This window comes from Metopolophium dirhodum, chromosome 1, assembly GCF_019925205.1.
Source record: "Metopolophium dirhodum isolate CAU chromosome 1, ASM1992520v1, whole genome shotgun sequence".
NCBI classification, from domain to species: domain Eukaryota; kingdom Metazoa; phylum Arthropoda; class Insecta; order Hemiptera; family Aphididae; genus Metopolophium; species Metopolophium dirhodum.
This window is the reverse complement of record NC_083560.1, coordinates 89,105,337-89,127,122: the sequence shown is the minus strand read 5'-3', so window position 1 is coordinate 89,127,122 and position 21,786 is coordinate 89,105,337. Positions and strand designations below refer to the sequence as shown.

The 21,786-nt window shown below is 27.5% G+C and overlaps 1 protein-coding gene across 8 annotated transcripts in view; it reads right to left on the bottom strand.

Annotated features, from left to right (window-relative positions):
* Positions 1-21,786, bottom strand: part of LOC132933748 (MAP kinase-activating death domain protein) — a 38,095-nt gene that overhangs the window by 1,008 nt on the left and 15,301 nt on the right. For 2 of the 8 annotated variants that reach the window (XM_061000022.1, XM_061000023.1), the window contains exons 13-33: positions 20,564-21,015; positions 20,359-20,481; positions 20,063-20,271; positions 18,124-18,300; positions 17,551-17,991; positions 16,329-16,563; positions 16,130-16,225; positions 15,914-16,053; positions 15,686-15,844; positions 15,421-15,600; positions 14,287-14,419; positions 13,293-13,459; positions 12,058-12,234; positions 11,681-11,831; positions 11,441-11,570; positions 11,152-11,368; positions 9,502-9,774; positions 8,665-8,844; positions 6,445-6,486; positions 4,043-4,115; positions 3,924-3,970 (exon numbers count right to left, since the gene is read on the bottom strand). In XM_061000022.1, coding sequence (XP_060856005.1) covers positions 3,924-3,970; positions 4,043-4,115; positions 6,445-6,486; positions 8,665-8,844; positions 9,502-9,774; positions 11,152-11,368; positions 11,441-11,570; positions 11,681-11,831; positions 12,058-12,234; positions 13,293-13,459; positions 14,287-14,419; positions 15,421-15,600; positions 15,686-15,844; positions 15,914-16,053; positions 16,130-16,225; positions 16,329-16,563; positions 17,551-17,991; positions 18,124-18,300; positions 20,063-20,271; positions 20,359-20,481; positions 20,564-21,015 — 3,802 coding nt within the window. Of the gene's footprint in view, positions 1-1,121; positions 1,268-3,923; positions 3,971-4,042; positions 4,116-6,444; positions 6,487-8,664; positions 8,845-9,501; positions 9,775-11,151; positions 11,369-11,440; positions 11,571-11,680; positions 11,832-12,057; positions 12,235-13,292; positions 13,460-14,286; positions 14,420-15,420; positions 15,601-15,685; positions 15,845-15,913; positions 16,054-16,129; positions 16,226-16,328; positions 16,564-17,550; positions 17,992-18,123; positions 18,301-20,062; positions 20,272-20,358; positions 20,482-20,563; positions 21,016-21,786 lie in introns of all 8 variants that reach the window. The other 6 variants (XM_061000026.1, XM_061000027.1, XM_061000024.1 and 3 more) reach the window with 6 other exon arrangements.

Here is a 21,786-nt window from a genome sequence, read left to right as displayed (position 1 = left end):
TTTCAATACTAATACAATTTTATTAACTTTTTGTTTTAGTAATAATTTATGTATCAAAAAAGATATCTTAATTATTTATATAAAATGACATTCTATATTTTAAGAAATATTAAATTTTAAACCTTTAAAGTAGCATAAAACAAAAAAAAAGGTTTTCTTCAAATTATTATTATTAAATGCTAAGTCATTGTAGTCAGAACTACTAAAAACCATTTTGTCAAATTTTGTTCATCTAATGTGAAAAATATATTATTTCAAGGAGATATTAGAATATCTAGAATAAGCATGCGACGTCACTGGGTTGACGTTGACATAATAGCCTATCTTGCGCGTGTTAAAGTTGCTCGCTTTACACAATTATTTAGCAACCTAACATTTTTTTGTTGATGTGTGTTTATTGTAGATATATGTGATTTTTTGTGATTAAGACGATAGAAGTTTCAGAATTTCATTTTTTTTTAATATTAAAAATACTAAATAGATATTTTGGTTACATACATAATTTATAGACATTTTAAATATTTCAAAAAAACTAAACACATTAGAAAAATTTCTAGTTCCACTAACGTTTTCAGTAAATAAAATCACACCACATACGTACAACAAAAATTAGAATATATACTTTAAAGGTATGTAAATTATTGTTTGAAGTGAGTAACATTACACGTATTAAATAAGCTATTACCGCATGATTGGCCCAATGACATCACGCGTATTTTTTCAATTACTTATAACTCATTGAATAATGTGAGTAGAAACATAAAAGTGTATACCATAATTTTTAGAACCGAACATTCTTTCAATTAAAAAAAACTTATTTTTTGTGTTTTGTGCTGCTTTAAGTATAATACAATAATATATCAAGCAATTTAATAAAAAACATAATTTTTTTTGTTAATTTTATTATATTGTTAATCTAAATGAATTACCACTATAAGATAATTAATGAATAATTTGTAGGTTAATTTTGATTGAAAAACCATGAGTAGACAAATTTACTGAGAAAATGAACGTAGATTGCACTAAGTGAAATAGACCACTCTGTATTATTGTAGGTTTATCGTATATAATAAAATAATATAATAAAAGGTAATAAAAAAAAAAACAAAACAAAACAAAACCTTAATATGGGAGTGACAAACAAGAACATTCCAGTTTATATTATAATAATAATTTAGCTCTCCGTGGCTTTCATCGTTCTCAGCATCAATGTTTGCGTATATACAATAGACATGATGCGGTGCAAAGACAATAACATTTCGCTAGCCTAAAACAACATAATGTTAACTATAAAAAATAATATGATGTAAAATAATCACCATCGACAATTATCAATACATTTTACATAGCAAAAATAATTCTTTGGAAATATAAACGCAAATGCAATTTTCGTCATGCAGATGCAGTTGATTCATGTTGGAATAAGTTAATATACCTTTAGCTATAACTAAATATAATGGTATAAGGCTAAAGTAATAGCCATAGTGGCTACAGTAGCACAGTGCACAGTAGCTAGTTAGTAAATTATAAATTATAATAATTTCAAGATGACGTTGTAACCGCATGTGTTGTCTCCATCTTAATAATATATCAAAATGTACGTCCAGCGGTTCCAATTTTGTGTTGTTACCTTAAATATCAGGGTGAATTGACCTGTTATAAAATACAAAAGAGAGGCCACAGATAATGTTCTTACATTTAAGTTAACAATACAAAATTGAAACAGCTGAACGTACATTTTGGTATATTATAAGTTAGTAAGACGGAGAGAACATATGCAAGTACAACTTTTAAGGCCTCTTAAGTAAAAGAAATTTTGTTTTATACTTTTAAATGTACACCACACCTCAGTTAAATCTTACCAATAAGACCATAGCTCATAGGCAAAACAAATGGGAATATGAATAGGCGTGCACAAGTTCTCTAGATTGGGTGGTAGTAAAAGGGAAGGAAATTAAGAGTTTTTATTCAATATGGTAGTATCATTAATACAAAATCAAAATAAGTAATCCAAATTATATTTTATAATTTTATAAATTTGCTTAAACAAATTTTTTAGGTACCAACCTATACGAGGTTAAAATATTTAATTACTTTAGCAAAACAGTCCACGACTTTTTAAAATAAACCATTAGTTTCATTTTTTCAAACAAATATCATAAACCATTACATAAACTAAAAAAATATAATAATTCATATTTTATAAATATAAAAATACACAAACTACTTTGTTTGGATACACTTTTAAAATAAATATTTTTTTGTAAATTCTATTTAGTTACCTAATTATAGTTTCTATATAATTTGTATCTATTGATATTTGACCGTAAAGTTTTAAAAATGTTAATGATTTGTCTATAGTTAATATTATAGGCTATTTTTGTTCTATAAACATATTTGAGAGGCTGTCTAATCATTCCTCAATTCCTGACCAATGGTATTCAGCAATTTTGTTTTAATAATTGCAGATTTAAAGAAGCGTAGGTATTTATAGGTGTCCATTAGTTAAAACAACTAATTATTAATAGTAGTTATTGAAACAAATAACAATAATAAGAAAATATAGATTGTCTATAAAAACATGAAAAGACCTCAATTTGTTAGTTGATACTTCATAGTCATTGTTATTTTATATTATTATACATTTATACATTAATACAATGATACAGTAATACCTATTACCTACCTACCTAAAAATGAAACTATAAACTGTAGCAGCAACTCTCTCAGAGAGGTAGCTGCCTTCAGTGGCAGCACTAATAGCTATTTAATGAAGCGACCACTTTTGTGTAAAAGTGGGGGTAGGTATCTTAATGAAAAATTTGTTTATAATTTACGAATAATTTATGTACTTTTATGAATTGGTTTGGTAGTGGGGGCGGTGTGGAGATTAGCCATCCACATTAACATGGAAACAATTGATGTGTCTCAGTATACCTACTTATTTTAAATAGTCATTAAATTGAAAAATGAAATTCATACTTCCACTGGCTGCCAACCATGCACCCTCTTTGTGCACGCCTATGAGAATACGTAGGTACTTATAGCAACCTATACCCTATATTCACTATTACAGTATTATACATATACCAACAGGTATAGAATTTAAAATACATAAATTGTAATACACTAATTAGTTAGGAACAATATTCTTTTAAGATATAATGTGAACATTTCTGAATTGATCTATTTTAGTTGAATGAACTGTATACATCATTAAAGATTATTTACATTATATTCAATTCAAGTATAAATTTAAATTACCTGCCTATGAATAAAAAATTCATTTTTTTTAAATATGTCTCCATGATTAGTATTTCATAAATAAAAGAAAAATTTGGTTTGGATTTTGAATTTTTTTGAAAAATTGGAAAATATCTTTTAATCCCATACATAGGATTGCATATTTATAATTGTAAACCCATAAAAAATTTATTATGATAAAACTTTTTTAACACACGTTTGAGTTACTAATAATTAAAATGTTGATAACCATGTTAATGCTAAAGGGTTTTAATTATTTATTATTATTTATATGGTTATATATATAAATCCTAAACAATGTAATAGGCATGTACTCCAGCATAAAGAGATAATTACCTATATAATAAAATATGACATTTCATTTATAATAAAGAATCATCACTTTCTAAAAAAAATTCTAATGAAGAGAAATATTACACTGTTTTAAAGTAATAACTGATATTGAGTTTGAACATTTCAAAATGTTCTGGTTTAATAATTAATAAATGATAATATAAACAAACATTATTCATGCAATATTATTGCGATATAGATACCTCGTACCTACCTACAATTTATTTGAGCATGCATCATACATATTTAAAAACAATTTTTAACGTATACCTATATCATATATAGTACCTAAGGTCTAGAACATAATATAAATAGATGCCACTTACCATAGGTGATTCATATTGCCTTTGAATAATATGTTTCAGTTTCGGATCTTTAAACATATTTAAAAGTTATAGTTTTTGAAATACTTGTTTAAAATTAATTGAAAGATATAGATACTTACTGTATTCTTCCAAAACAAATATTTTTTTCTGCACTGTAAAACATTTTCGAACATGATCAAGTCGAACAAAAAACTGAAACGAAACAATTAATTATTAGTATTTAATGTAAGCAATATTTTAAGTGAGGTGACTAGATGTGCTGGTGATGCAATGTATTATGTATGGTTGTTCAATATTTAATTATTCACTAACGGCACCGGTTTAAAAATGTGCGCCTAATTTATCTTTATATATATTATACACTACTAATTAATTAAATTTTAATCAAGACAATAATGACTAGTCATTAAAAATATTACAATAATTACTTATAGTTAGATAATTGTTTTATTTAAACTTTATAGGTATGTACATAAATCGTGATTGGCGAGGAACTTGGAGTTGCCATTGTTAGTAAAAATAAGGCTGAACAAGGTAAATAAATCGGAGTATAGTAGATAGGTATTAGGTATTTGTAAATAATAATTAATAAATTATGGCATTCAAAGAACGATTTTGAGCTGAGCTCAATAAAAACAACAATCTAGTCTCCCTGATCTATTTCTTCAATAGGTTCCATGTTATTATTGATGCACACATATCTTAAAACCTTATAGGCAGTTCTTCAATACTCTAAAAAATGCTATTGAAAAATGCCACACAAGCTTGATTTATAATCATTAAAAAAATGATTAGTAACATACTAATACTACTACTCAGCTCTCCAACATAAAACATAACTATAGCTCCTTCATCCATTATATGTTATATGGTAAATACCTATTAAACCTGTGTAATTATTGGTTGTATAACAATTATGTTAAAATTCTCATCATAATTTTAGTGTCGACTGGATATAGAAATAAAACTATACATTTAAGTATTATTATTAAAACAAAAATAGGAAAACAATTTTTGAGTGAAAAGAAATTGTAAAAGATATTATAATGTAGGTAAGGGTATTGTAATAATGGCGGTATAACTTATATATTATAACACATTGTAAGAGATTTTTACAGATATCAATAACTTGCAACAAGTCACACAGGTGAAAATGGGTACCTACCTATTGGTATTGTTCATTAAATCTTAAAATATTTTATTATTAATAACTAGTTTTCCTAATAATAACACATTCACATATTTTTTATACCTAGGTAATTATTTAAATTAAATACAGTAATACACATGCAACACAATAGTGGGTAATACAAAATGTAAGCGCAAACTAGTTAATGTAAAAACAATTTGGTGCAGCTACATAATATTATAATCATACTATAAGTCTATAGGTACACACACTTACGGTAATAAGTCTATAGTTAAACACAGAACAGTGATAATACTTAAAACATATTATATATGGTTGGACATTGTTTTGATATATATTTTTTTTTGTTAAAAATAATGAAATGTAATATGTCGGACAAAAGCACAAACATCAAAATTCAAAGCTTAAGTCAACTAGTGAGATGGCCAGGCAGTTACTGTAAATAATTATATAGGTAATCGTTACACATAGTCATTATCAATACACGTTATATGAATGATACACATATATAAATATACGTATATACATATTTATATATACGTACTACATAGGTAGGTACATGTAAACATACATGCGTCAGATATATCCATGTTTTATATATATATATATGTATATTAGGTAGGTACTGAAAAACTAAGCTGTTATAACTTATAAAGTAATACATAAACATATATTAATATATATATTAGGAATTAATTTTTTCAATTTTTTTCGTTAAATATTTTATCTGAAATATTATATACCTTATCGAGTGACTTAATTTTCAATGACATGCTATGCAGACCCATACAAACACGCGCGCACACACATACACACACACACACACACACACACACACACACACACACACACACACACACACACACACACACACACACTAACACGTCATATACCTACATATACATATATATACATACATATATATATAGATAGATAGGCATTTATAAAGTAATTATGTATATGAGTACATAATATGTATGTTATATGCATATATATGTATTTATGTAATATGTATATAAATATAATTTTTGTATAACATTTTGTGCAATTACAGCCATGCTCCCCGTTGTAGAAACTCCTAAATAAATGCATCATTATTATATTATATTATTCACTTTTAGTGTGTGTGTAAGGTAGAACGATCGAGGAACAGTAATTTGTAAAACAATAATAATAGAATAAAAAACAGTGACGCTACTCGTCTGCATAATATATATATATATATATAGGTAATAAAAGAAAAATAAATAAATAAACGAAATATTTTACAGTCCAATCGTATATACGTAATATGCACTAGAGTGGTTGATTTATAGCAAACAGGAAATCAAAACTATATTATAATATCTATTACCAATGACAAAACCGTACTTTTTTTAACGTAAATGTTGCTAATATAGGTACCTCAAAGTCCTGAACGAGACAACAATCCATCGCGTTATGACATTTCATAAAAAAAAAAAAAGGACAATTGAAAATCAACAAAACACAACTAAACATTATGTATAACACGAATAATTAATATTATTATATAATATCGTGTTTCGATAATCATTATATTATCGACCTGACCGAGGACCATCTCAAAAGTTTCTTAAACTTTGCAGTTAACAGGAGGAATAACAACAACACAACGTGTTTTTCTGACTGAAATAAAACATTCAATTTAATTCAAGGCGATAACAATAAATTATCATACCGTTGTATACATTTATTGATATATATATATATATATATGTATTAATATATATATATATATATTATGTATTCATATATCTATATATTTTTATAAATATGTAGATATAAATGAGCGTTAAAACACGTGTGAAGTATAATATTTTAACGAGCGTGGTGTTATTAATAAAACTTTGAGAATAAAAATAACAATAAATAAATAAATTATAAAGCGTATTGAACATTCTGAATTGTTAAAAAAAAATGTAAATATAAATATCCAAAAATATTGAATATTGAATATACTTATACAATACGTCTCAGAAATAATGATCATGATCCATTCAAAATATCACTCATATTAATTATTTAATCCAAACAAATTTGGGATAAAAAAAATATAAACAAAACCATCTGTTGTAAACTAGTATAGTTTTCCTCCCAAATTTGTTTATATAAAACGTATAAATAAAATATATTCACTTGTTAAAGAGATATTTTGAATGGTTCTGTATTTCTAGGACACACTGTATATATATATATATACAATCACACAAAATAAAATATATATTATGTAAATATATATAAAAAAATATAGATCAGAAAAGATATAAAGTATCGCATGCCTAATTTTCTGTAAAAATCGCGTTAATAGAAAGCTTTAAGAAAATATACACGCCTATTCACGACAATGATATGATAGTATAGGTAGGTACTAGGTACTTTTTATTTTATCGTGTATACATCATGTATTAAATGTAATTAATTTATACCAACGACCCGAATTTGAAGTGGGATAATTCGAATGTAGATAGATACTATATTATATTATACACAAATGTATTGCAGCTTCATTTACGTATTTATTGTATTAATGTTTTAAAATCAACACAACAATAATGTTTTAAGAAAGTTTTGAGAGGTCCTTAAAAATATATAAATTTGTAGTAGTAAGTCGTAATTAACAGCTTTCTTTGTATGTAAGTTTAGTAACCATAATATAGTTAAAAGAAAAAAAGTTTTTTTTTTAAAACTAAATTCATGGAGTATAAAAAGTGATATAGATATATATATAATATGTATATTTACATTGATATAACTTTTTGAAAATTATATAGAGTAAAAAATATAAGAAAGATTTGAAAAGAAGTTAGTAAATTAACCCATTAGGTACCAAAAGTAAAACAATATTTTGTCATCATTAAAATATTCATTGAGATATCTGATGTAATATAGTCATATAGGTAGGTATTAGGTATACCTACCTAATGTTTGATATTTAGTTAATGTAATTATAAAAATATGAGAATTTAAGTACAAGATGGTAAGAAATGTTGTCATGTTTTAATGATTGTTATTGATAGAATTCCATATTTCATGTAATATTTTTATTGTTATAGGCATAAGGCATCCTTTTATTATCCCTTTATTCCATTTACTATAGTTTTTACTTATTAAGTTACATGAAAAGATATTATATATACATTTATATCTATGATATGGTGGTAAACTTTTTTTTCTTTTAACCACAAATTAATTGAGAAGGGAGGGCTTAAACAAAATACTACCAATAAAAATAATAATAAAAAATAAACATATAAAAAAATAAAAAAAAATAATGTCATTAATAATAATTCAAAATAATAATGATAAGATATATAAAAAATAATCATAATTTTTAAATAATAATATTAATAGTAATATTGTAATAATAATAATAATAATAATAATAATAATAATAATAATAATATTGTATTAACAATAATTATAATAATAATAATAATAATAATAATAATAATAACAACAGCAACAACAATAACAATAATTTTAATAATAATAGTAATAGTAATAACAATAAAACGCATAATAGTAATATATATCATTGTTGCTGCGACATGCACTTTATTTATTACTTACCTTACTATCAGCGAATAATAAACCAACACCTTCCATGCAAACTTGAAGTATACCACCTTCCCCAGTTGCCATGTCCTTAACAGGAAACTCGCCTCCTAATTCAACTCCGGGAATGATACCTTGTCCTCTCTCTGCGGCCTTTTCCATGGAATGCTTGATGCGAGCATACAAATCTTTGCACTGTATAGCGTAACATTAAGAATTAAAAAATACTTAATTACTCAATGTTTCTTAAAAAAAAGTCTTAGGTAATGTATAAAAGGGTTTAGTGGTTTTATGTTCATCATGTACTTTAAATTAATTTTTAATTACACTATTAAGTTCATAACTATTGCATTGCTTAAAGACGAAACCCTATAAGGATGGAGAAGATTTTTTTTAACAACTTTAGGTCTGAAAAGTTTGAGAAAACCAATGTTTTAATTTTTTGTAGGTGATGTAGAAAAAAAACGTTTACACTTCACTGAATTTACTACCTAAGCCAGTGGTTGTCAATCATTTTTGTTTGACGACACCCTTATTTAGATCCATAAAAATGGCGACATACTTAAAACATTTAATGTATTTTTGAAAAAGTAAACATTACAAACCTATATAAATTAATACATTTATATGTTAGTATTTTATTAGGTAAACAATTATGTAATACTATAATCTAAATATGAAAACAATGATAAGGGTGCTAGTTTCAATACTAAGCACACCCAAGTCCCTCCCCCCAAATTGTACCTATATGGATGATACTTGGATAAAAATGCTCGACTCTGCAAACGACATTTAAGTTGAGCATGTCACTGGATATGAAGTAGGTTGGTACCTACTGAAATTACCACTTACTTTTTTTGTATAATATTTGTTCAGTTGAAGTTGTCCACCGTTGGCGGTTCTCCAAAGACAAAATATTTTACTTCTAGGGCTGTATGTCATGTTTACAATGCGTTCATACCACCATCTACTGACAATCACTCCGCTAACCGATCTCAGAACTAGTCCGTCATCTCTAACTTCTAGGAACAACAATTCCCCAGTAGAATCACCACAGTGCACAGCAAAACTTTGCCTATGTGCCTGTCTCGAATTTGATGGCTTCAAGTCAACGTCATTTCCATTCTATATAGTACACCAAAAAGATAATTTTATTTTAACATTAATTAAATGATAAACTAAACCCAAAATGTTGTATGTTATAAAAATATTTAATCAGCTGTATTAATTTTATATTAGTATTTAGTGTTTTTTAATTTAAATACAAAAAAAAATTTGGGAAAGTTGGTACTACTCTGTTATTTATATATACTTATAGATTTACGGTAGGTGTCGAGTGGGTCACTGTAATGGACGTGTTAAATTTGAATTTAACTATAAATCATTGCTTATAAAAAACGTACCTGATCGAAAACGGTCTGGAAGCTTATATTACTATAAGGTATATGATATTATTTTACTATAATAGTATAATATAACTGTATAAAATATTTACTGTTATATATTTTATGATATTATTGATATTTAAGTAATTTATTTTACTATTAATAATAAATTAGGTTAAATTAACTTTTGTCTAGAACATTGTATTTTAAAATTAGTGTTTAAAATGTAAAAACACATTGTAAAAGTTTCCCACGAATAATATTTTTAAATTATAACAAAACTGTCTATTTCTATAATATTTTTTGGTTGTGTATGGGCTAGTTATGAGAAACTTGGTATTTTATTTGTTTCTAGTCTAAACTACAAATATTCCACTCTGAATATTTTATTAATTTTTAATTATTTACTAACAAAATAATTTGCTAATTTTCGTGATTTTGAAAAATGTTTAAAAATTTAAAATAGGTAGGTAGTTATAAAAAAAAATTGTGCCTATGTATCATTAATATTTTTAAATTGTTATAGTAACAATTTATGAGAAACTTATTAATCAATTTTCAAGCTTTTTGCCATAGCAAAAAAATTTTTATTCACAAGAATAAAAGCTAAAAAAAATTTAAAAATGTCTATAAATTGCTCAAAAAGAGATTTGTTTGGTAATTTAGACTAGGTATATTTTTATACAATTAAGTATCAGAGTAGCAATAAGTTGTTATATCACCAGAACCATAATTTTCCCACCCATTTATCTTTGTTTAAATTATGACAGTGATAGATAGTACATTGGGTATGCAGAGTTAACAATTTTTAGTTACAAAGAAGTAAAGAATATACAATTTGAAACTTAATGACATTTCAAAAAATATAAAATATTTATACACCATAAATCTATAACATTTTAGCCATAAATCATTTAATATACTCACCTAATCTGTATATTTAATTAACTAATTAATTTTTAAAATATTTAATGTTATTTAGAGTAAGATTTATTTTTAAAATAGATTTTAACTAGGTATGTTTTCAAGTTATTTAGTGTACCTAAATAGAAGAATCTTTATGGTATGTACGCGTATATCAGATAAACAATTAAGTATGTTGGAAGTTGGAACTTACCAAATTGGATAGTTGAGACATGAGGCTCGTTATTTCAGTCGCGTAACAATTTGTCACTCTACTTTTCCCGACTAGAGTTCTAACGATTTTCATGATACTCTCCTTAGGTACGTTTACCATGATCATAAATGCTATTAAATTATATATCATTATGGACAGGAGTTTATCTTCATCATATTCTAGGCGTTTTCGTTCACTTTGGTTTAGATTTTTATACCTATAAGACAGTTATTAGAACAAAACAATTCAAAAATATATGTAATCAAATAATATTTTTTTTATTACAGACCTTTCCATCATTTCTACTGGTCCTTGATCCATGCCTATCATGTCTCTTTCTTGACTGACAGCATCAATAAATACATCTTCCCAAAATTTTAACTGATTCCAAATTGTACTCCGTTCTTTTCCCAATATACCTTTATAACATAATTACGGTACTTGTTAGTATTATAATTTATAACCATAATTGTATTTTATAAACATTGTATATTATTTAAATGTATTTTTAGTTTTTAATAATAAATACCTTCAAACAAATAAGTACGTCCCGATTCTGGACTAGGTGACCCAGATGCAGTATTCAACAAATTACCTCCATGGTATCGAAACCCAGCGCTTAGTGATGATTTACTGGACCAAATACTTTGAGTGCGATTTTTATTAGTTGTCTTGAAAAGCTATAATGGGAAATAGTTCATTTTCTATAGTTTAATTGCAAGTAAAGTTTAAAATAATTTAGGTTTTGTTAGGTTTATTTTAAATTGTTAAGTACTTGTTTTAATAAAAAGTGATAGGTACTATAATCCTATATATGTTTTCTAATTCACTGAAAATATTTAGGATAAACTTTTGTATATTTTATAATACAACTTTTAAGTAGCAATTTTCATTATAGGTACTTACTCCCGTATTATCAAGTTCGCTGTCTGATACAGCACTTCGAAAGAATGATGCATTGTTTCTGCTGTTATTACTTGTCATCCGTTTCAAATAAAACGATGGATTGTTGACTAGAACTGTACTACTGTTACAACTGGATTCATCTGATACTACTATCGGCCCAATGGATGACAATTCTCCCTAAATAATTGAGTATGTGTTATTTTTAGGTACACTCCAATAGTCTCCGTCTACAATTATTTGACCATCAATAACGATTCATTATATAAAATTCAAAATACCTACGTATCTATTCATATTGAATTGGTATCCCAGTGTTTTATTTTTTAAATTTAAAAATATACAAATCTAAATTTGTAATAAGTTACAGGTACAGTATTATTTTGAGGTATATATTATTAAAATACGTTTATATTCAAAATGTCCGCGATGACTATAATTGCTTTTAATTATCATAAAATTAACACAAATTATCCAATAAACCTTATACAAACACTATACTATCACTTCAATCGTCAATGCCATTTCTTCGTGCTTATGAAGCAAATAGTTGGTTTAGTTGAATAATCGATTTCAAAATGGCCTAGTACAAGCTCTCAACGTTTCTAACATACTTAGAGCCGCATTTAGAATCTTCACGCTCCACTCATATAATTTATTACACTTATTTATTTATTTACTACTTTTTTTATATTCTGCGTCAACATTTCCTAGACATTTTTTCAACTTTCAAAACTTTGTTTTAATAATGATATATAAAATCAAGTTATTTTTTTGCAGGAGTATTGACAACATTTCATAATCAAATTATAAAAAAATATTAAATATTAATACTTATTTGTTTTTTGACAAAAGTTTATAATTTTACTTTTTTAAGATTTTATTTTTTTAATTTCATCAAATTAAATTGTTCAATAGTAATTTTAATAATAATTAGGTAATAAATAATTATGACAAAAAATTATTTTTATTTCTATAAAATATTAATTAAAAGTAGGTAGGTACCTAATTACCAAAATAGTTAAATTAATCTCCTACATTTCCTCATAATATAATTCCCTTACGTGATGATACAATATTTGGTTGTAAGATACTAAGATCTTTTTGACAGCAGCTTTTCATTTATATAAATCATAAATATTCTTATGTCTAAGTAAAAAGTTATTAAAATCATATATAACATTTAACATGGTTAAGTTACCTACACAATATATAATAAATTTAAATATAATATTTACTTCATTTTCCAAAAAAGGATTTGTTGAAATTTGTTCTGGTTTATTGTTTTCGATATTCATTAAATCATTGAACGTTTCATTTAAAGACGGATTAGAAGTTGATTCTTCACCGTCATCAATTAATGAAAATTCGTGCGAAAATTTTCCAGCTCCACTATTTTTACATTCTAATCAACAATAGTAAATAGTATAATGATTTAGTTTAAAATTATTAAGTTTGAGAGAAGTATGTTCAAGTGTATATATTATATACAATGTGATTCTTTTAAAGGTAAAAAAATACATATTAACGGGTTTTGGAAATTTTTTTTTTGTACAACTTTTGTTTACGTCGTCGTTTTGTCTAGGTAGACTTAATACCTACAATCCAAACTTAAAATTTAACAGAAATAATCTATTTTATAATGTATTGGTCAGTTTGATGAAAGGTGAGTAATGAAAGTATATTATGACATAGTCACAAGTGCTGTGGCCGGTCTTGGGAGAGATCAAGAATTAAATGAAAAAAACGCACGGCAAGAGATTGAACCCGCGAGATACGCGCCGGACAGCCGGATGCATAATCAATGAGCCACCGCGATCTTATCATATTATTTAGGTACGTCGATATCCTCCATAGACATATTAATATGTCTATGATATCCTCCCTCTTCAACCAGAGTGGCAGTGTGTGTCTATGACTGAGACGAGAACGCAGGCGCTAGGGAAATGTCATACTCCCCCCTCCACAAACCATTCATGTGGTAATTGCCGGTGCGTTGGGTAGTGGGTACCCTAGTCACCATCTGACATTCTGACCCGAACAAACGACACTGGTCAGAGGGGCAGTGTGCACGGTTGATGAGAGAGCGCATGCTGTGTCAATTAGTAAGCTTAAAACCTATCCGTCTTATTTCCCTTATATTCTAGGGTTAAAAGAAACACATTGTATAATATAGTATTATATTATAATAAAATGTTTTTCATAATTACACATAATATATTGGAATTTTACCAGATAATCCAGATGTACTGGTTTGAGAAGATTTCCTTGATGTTTGATAAACACTCGACATTGGTGAACCAGCAATACTTGGACTCTGCAGTGGTGATTGTACATTTTCACGGCTACTATATGGACTGGACATCTATTAAAAATAACAATAAAAAGATTGATACATAATTGATCTTGAAATTCTATAAGTTAGGTATATTTAATAAACCATTTAGTGAAAGAATAAAATAGGTAACAAACTCCAATTAAATTGCTTTATATACCTTTAGTTATATATACTAGTTGTACTACCCAACTTTACCCAAGTAAATATGGACAAATATAAAATACGGCACTAAGAGTAATTTGGTTTAATAAGTGTGATGTACTCTGTTCCCGGAAATTTGGCGTTGGTTTACCTCACTTGCCTTGAGGACATATTTGCATTGGATAATATAGCGATTGGTGTATTTCGGACTTTGGCTTAAGTGTAATAACTTCATGAACAAATTGGTTTATGTGTACCTTTACCCAGAATAAAATGAACAAATATATTTTTAACACGGTCAAGTGGATATGGATATGGTTCCGAAGACCGCTAAAGTCGCTATAAAATCCAAACAAATTGTGTCATGGGCATTGGGCGTATCCTATTTCATTGCTCAATTTTCCGGAGATAGGAGTTGGGTCTATAGAAGTATACTTAAAACGTGGCCGGATAACCAAGCAATGTTCATTACCTAGTGAAAACCTACATTCAAATCCATTCAGTGATTTTAATGAAAAAGAGTAGATAACAAAATTTTGTATAAAATGAGTAGAGATTATACAACTTTACGCGTATAATGTTATTGTAACGATGTTAATAGTAGAACCATGCTTAGAATGGTTTTTTTTTAATGCTTATCACTTGAAAATATAGGTAATATTTTTACCTAACCACTTAAAAAATAATTCTTTAATATTTAATTAATATCTTTTTTTTTAAATTGTATGTACCTATAAGTAATGGCAATTTAATGTTTTGGATGAGAGTATATAAACACTTACTTAAATGTATTTCATTGCAATTTATGTTAACATACATATCTGTTTAAAACTAATAATTAATCTATCGTTCAATGTAACATAAAAATACAAAATGTGAACATTTACTTGAGATTCGAAACCAGTCATGGATATGTCTTTAGCCCAATAATGAGTATGAGCTATTTCTAATACTTGGAATGCAGATGCTAAACCACCTCCACATTGATTGCCAAAAGATACTTCTAATCCATGTATAATTGCTAGTAAGGCTTTAAGCATTCCTTTCCAAACAAATCTATTTATATACTGAAGGGAAAAAATTAAATTTTAACACCATAATAATAAAATGGAAATTTATTTTATTGAAATAAATCTTGTTATAAATTATTACCACGTCATCAATGTGATCACTTGGACTAATTTTATTATCCAATGTCCGGTTAAGTTTACTGACTACTAAATTCCGGTATCCCTCTTCTTCCATTAATTTTTTGAATCTACTGAGCTTCAGCCAACCTATTCCATCTCCATCAAGAATCTGTTTTGTTACCTATGATTTACAACTTTAATTAGTTTATATATTTATTTATCAATTAAAAGCTTGGTTGGTGGATCATACATCCTTTAGAAAGGTTTCATTGTCCACGTGACTATTAGGTTTTACTAATTTTTTGTTCGGTATTTTTGATGTTTCACTTAGTTTTCTTGGATTTGAGTGACGAATCAAACTAGATTTTTCAACTAAATCGTTACGCCCAGCTGAAAAAAAATATGATATTAAATATAAGTATATTAATTTTTTACTTATACTATAGAAAAAAAAAATGTTATTTACCTTTTGTCGGAAAAGGTCCAACGGCTGAACGCTCTTTAGTTTTAGTAACTGGTAACGTGAGCGACGATTTACTATTTTTTTGTTGTTTATTACCACCTAATACATAATATTAAATTTCATAATGTAGACATCCATATTTACTATTTAGGATTTTCCGTGCAATTGAAAATTGTATATATTTTTTTTTGCAAATCCTTACCAAATAAATCAGTAAACATGCTTGTTGTTTGATTTGCCAATCCATTTATATCATTTGATATATTTGAAAAAAAATCTTTTGTGGCACCAGTTCCCATCGATGTTACTGAGGATTTTCTTACTTCCGAAACAGAACCGGTTGAAATTGGATTGGTTGGCGGACTGTTGTCATTTATTTCATCATCAAAACTCAATTGCTGTAAGCTTGAAGACGAGGATTCACCCAATAATCCAACCTTTAAAATAAATATAAATTTTAAAATCTATACAAATAGATATATTATAGAATATAATATGTAAATTGTTTATGTTATAAAGATATAAATATAAGTGTAGTATAGAATTACTAAGTAATATTTATTTATATTAGTAGTTAGTACCTATATTATGTATACTAGATTTCAGAGTAGAACTCAAAAAGTTAATATATTTTTTAGTATGTATTTTACTAGTAAAAACAACATAATAATATAATTGCGTCAGCCTGTCACATAAAGTGAAATCAACTACAAGTGAATGTGCCAAAATGATTATAACATGAATTACAATTACGTTGATGTAGACCTAAATGTGTCTGATAGCACCACATACTTATTAAATATATAATCTTCGCGTCCCCCATACCCTACTATAGGTTGCCAAGTGACAACCATGACAAATTATACAGGTATGTCGGCAACTCGTGATACGCATGTCTGTGACGTAAGTATTTCTCCAACGGGTTGAGTGGTGGAGTGGTGGTGGAGTCTTCAGCTGCAGCGGCTATTGCAGCAGTGACGGCGGTGGACCAATGAGAACCGGAGAAATGCTTACGTCACAGTACAAGGCTGGGCGGAGGGTGGGTGCGCGATTTATTTCTAAACCGGTAATATTGCTGACATGCCTGTATAATTTGTCATGGTAACAACATTGTTAGACAGAGATTGCCAATACCTGTGTAATGTAAAGGAACATAACTACCTAAGGTGTATGCTACATTTTTCTAAAAATATTGTTATCTTCGTGACTCAACTACTCTCTAACTCTCTTGCTATTAATGGTACATAAGTTGTATGCCATCTTTTTTTTAACAATGTTGACCCCTTGACAGCTCTCTCTGTTATCCGTCCATTTCTTTATAGGTTAGGATAGCCAAACATTGCCATTGAATTGAAAGTTTAATAAATAATACTAGTAAGTATAGGTACTTAATGGTAAAAAAACTAAACAAATATAGCCTCTACCTTAAATCCTTTTTTAGACGCTACTTGTTTTGCACTTTTTGTGAGATCACCGATTGTACTTTTTCCAACATATGTTAAATCATCAAAAGTGTTTTTGCTGACACCGGCCGCTGTTTTACTGGCTTCAAATGCACTTTTACTAGCTTCATGTACAGATTTGGTGGCTTCACCTGCAGCTTTTTTTGCTTGAGTGGTCAGTTTGTCTGCTACATGCGCTAGTATTCCCCCAGCTCCTTCTTGACTACTTTGCCTGGCTGTTTCTCTAACAAGTTCTTTTGCTTGAAAAGCAAAATGTTCCAATATTGAATTGTTTTGACTGGATTGTCTTGTCAACTGTTGGTGTAAGCTACTTAAACTTCCCTTTCTTGACGAGGGTGGACTAGATATAATATTTTGTTTTTTTTCTGTGGTTGTCGGTAACGTTTGATAGAACTCAGATGACTAAAATATAAAAACAATATCCAGAAATTAAAATTATGTTTAAATTAATACTAATATCGAAATTTAATACATCTCTTTGTACAATTTATATAATAATATAATGTTAAGTATACGGTTTTAGTTTCAACTTACTGTAGATGTTTGCGATGTTGGTCTAAAATTACTATTTTGTTTTTGTGCTACTACTACATGGTTTAAAGCAGAATCACTACCACCTGTGCTATGTCTGCTTAGAAGAAGTTTGTTACCCGTAGCAGTTGCAGTCAACTGTGAAGGTGATTGTTGCAATTGGCTACATCTAACGATATCCTACAATTTGATAAATATATTTGTCGATATTTATATATACTACTTGCTTTTAAAAATGTGCTTGATTTAGAATGTATTGTTCAGTTGTGAAAAGGAGGATGATTTTATAAAGGTATGAAACGTTAAGTCATTTAAATAAATTATTATGATAAAAAAAATAATATATATTCTACGTATGTCATTTGACCATTTGAGCATGACAAGTTGAGCAATGAGCATATACATTATATTTCAACAAACGTGTTATTCAATAGCTTGCGAAGTTGTATACTTTTGACGACGCTATAATTATTTTATTAGTTACATTGTCATAGGAAGATAGCACAACTTACAAATACAGAAGAAAATACAAAGTTAACTATTTTACCTATATCTATATGTTGAAATTATATTTACTGATTAAATTTAAATAAAAATATATAATTTAATTTGACAGGTAATAAAAATGCTTACCATTGGTTTATTTTTTTGAAAAAAAATAGAGGGGCTTCAATTCAAAATGAACCTTTTCCATTTTTCTAATTTTTCAGGACAAATCTTCTTTGTTTCTCTAATTTTTAAAATATTTAGATAATATGTAATACCTACCATTCAAAAATAGATAAAATATAATAGGTTCTGATATCGAAAATTACCTAAAATGTCTACAGTATATTTTTAAGTTTTAAGAAAATGATATTGGACAAAACGTTCTTTTTCCAGGAATACGTCCCTTTATGATTAAAAAGCTGGAATAAGCGTCCTTTAAAAAAAAAATTCAATTTATATCCTTCATAATTCCTGAATAATATTTTCCTGAATTCATACTTCCCGACGAAAATGAAGCCCCACCGTTGACACCGGCCATGACGTGTAGGTGGGTATAGGTGATGTTTTTTTAGATAACCAATTTTGAGAAACTAGGTATGCATTTTGTATATAATTGGTAATAATGTAATAATTGATGTTTTGTATTGTGTTAATATATAAATATTAACATTCAAATAATCTATAAATATAAATCATTTTTGAATAAGGAGTTGAAATAAAATGACTATAAACAGTAGGTAATTAAATATAAAATAATTACGTATTTTTTTCTACGGAATACTCTTTGTAAGTAAGTTACTTTTTGTGTATCTAAATATATTTTTTACAATAACCTACGCATCAACAATGCAATCTCAATAAATTATTTACTTGCTGAAATCCCTTGTTCTCATTTATGCTCAAATCGCCACTCTTAATTGATGTGCTGCTGCTTTTTATATAGGTTTAGTTTATTTTCATGATATTTTGTTTATTTTCTGTTCTATAAAAATTGAATGGATTTGTTGGATAATTAGTTTCGATATGAAAATTAATAACTCGAATAGAAAATGAATACGATAATGATTGTAGGTACAACTATTAATGTTCAGACTTTTTAAATAAACTCATCAGACACAAATTTTTAAATGTACTAAGTAATTATTAAATATTAATATTCATTTATAAGCTTGTATAAAATATTAAAATACCTACATAAGGTTTTATATATACAGTGAAGTGTTATTTATTACAATATCTAACTATTTGAATTGTAAGTTACTTTAGCCTAGATTATTATGTGCATTTACATTATTATACAGATTACAGGTTAATTATTTTTTTGATATGATATTCAAGAATATCGATTAAATTATAAATGATCGATTTTTAAAAATGCTGTTTTTTTATAGTTATGTTCAAGCACTCGTTTATAGTTGGTTAGGACTGTAATAGTTTAACTAAAAATACAAACTATTATGGATTCGGGTTTAAACATAGGCGAGCTCATGTCACTGTGGCTACTGGACGGCGAGGATCCGATAGATTTACTGCCAATTGATTCTATGGTCCCATCCTCATCTGGGCTATCGTCTGACGCCATTGGGAATTGTAAAGTTATTGGAGGTTCATAAGCAGAGTGTACTCCTTGTACTATTGGTCCTATATTGAGTCTTTGACTTTCTAAATAAATATAATAATTTTGTTGTTCGTATTAAGTTATAACAGTATTATATTAGGTATATAATATTTATGAATTATAATAAATACCTATTTTTAGAATTGTTTCACTAGTAACATTGACTTTGAAATCTTCGCGATAAATTGCTGGTCTCTCGTCTTCACTGCTACTACTATCGCTACCGTCACTGTCTGACCGACGACTCCCATCAGCTATGTAAATACGAAATGAGTAAAATTTGTCTTTTATAGATTATAAATTATCTACGTATCGATGTGTCAGAAATACTATTACCTAATGCCAAAGAAGGTCGGTTTGAATTTACATTGACATTCATTATATTTTGAATCGAACAATTTTCTTGCCAAACGGTAAATACAACAGGCTCTAAAGTATTCGCAAACCATTTAAGCTTATCGCCAATCATAGATGGGTCGTTTACGCCGGTTTGAATCCGTTGGAAGACCACGTTGTTCGGTGTCAATGCCCATTCGGCGAAATAATCAACTGCTTGTGTTCGAGACAGTTGACATGTGAAAAGCGACGGGTTTGGCCTGCTCTTCAGAAAAGAATTGATTTGAAAAAATACTACAGGTCTAGGGTAGAGCCTCAGCGTTCGTGAATGTTCTGTTAGGTTGGCCAATACGTCGCTGGACAAAAAGAAACGAACCATGGCCACCCTGATTGCAATATCCACCGAATCGATATCGACTGTGTTGTACGCTGAATTCGTCGACGTTTGTCTTCTAAAACAAAAAGTGCAGTGTTTAAGACTTTAGTAGGTATTAAATGGATCGAAGAAAAAAGACATTTCTGTATAGCCTATTGTAAGTGCAGTGGATACGCTATCAACGACAAACAATGATAACAAGTAACCTTTACTTCAATGATATTTTAATTATTGGAAAATTGGCAAAGGTCGTTATTATGTTTAGTATAATACATCAATATTGCATGGTGTCTTGCAATAACTTTTTCAAATTACATTTTCTATAACTGTATTCCTAAAAATTTCAACTGTATTGTCGGTAACTCAATACAATTATGCCGATGGACAATGGACATATACATATTACAAACAATTAGTGTTTTTTTGGTGTAGTTTAGTCGTTACCTACCTACACATAATACATTGTCGTATACTTTACAACTATTTAAGATTACCAATTTATAAGTCTGGTTTTACTAAGAAATTATTAAATCAACATATATTAGAATAATTTTAAATTATTTATTTGCTAACATTGTACAGCCATTGAATAAAAAGTAATTACAAATGTGACCATTACATTAATCTAATAACAGGAATCGTTTTCAAAAATCTGATCTGAAAAGACTTAATTAGAAAATAAAGTTATTAACAGGGAGTGGAGACAATCTGTACGGAATGATGCATTTAGCAAATGAGATTTTCAAAGTCAATGGTTTTGATTATGAAAATAAAAACAATGTTTTTAAAATATAAAATAATGTTAAAAATATTAGGAGTATACAATTATTAAAGAATTTATATTGAT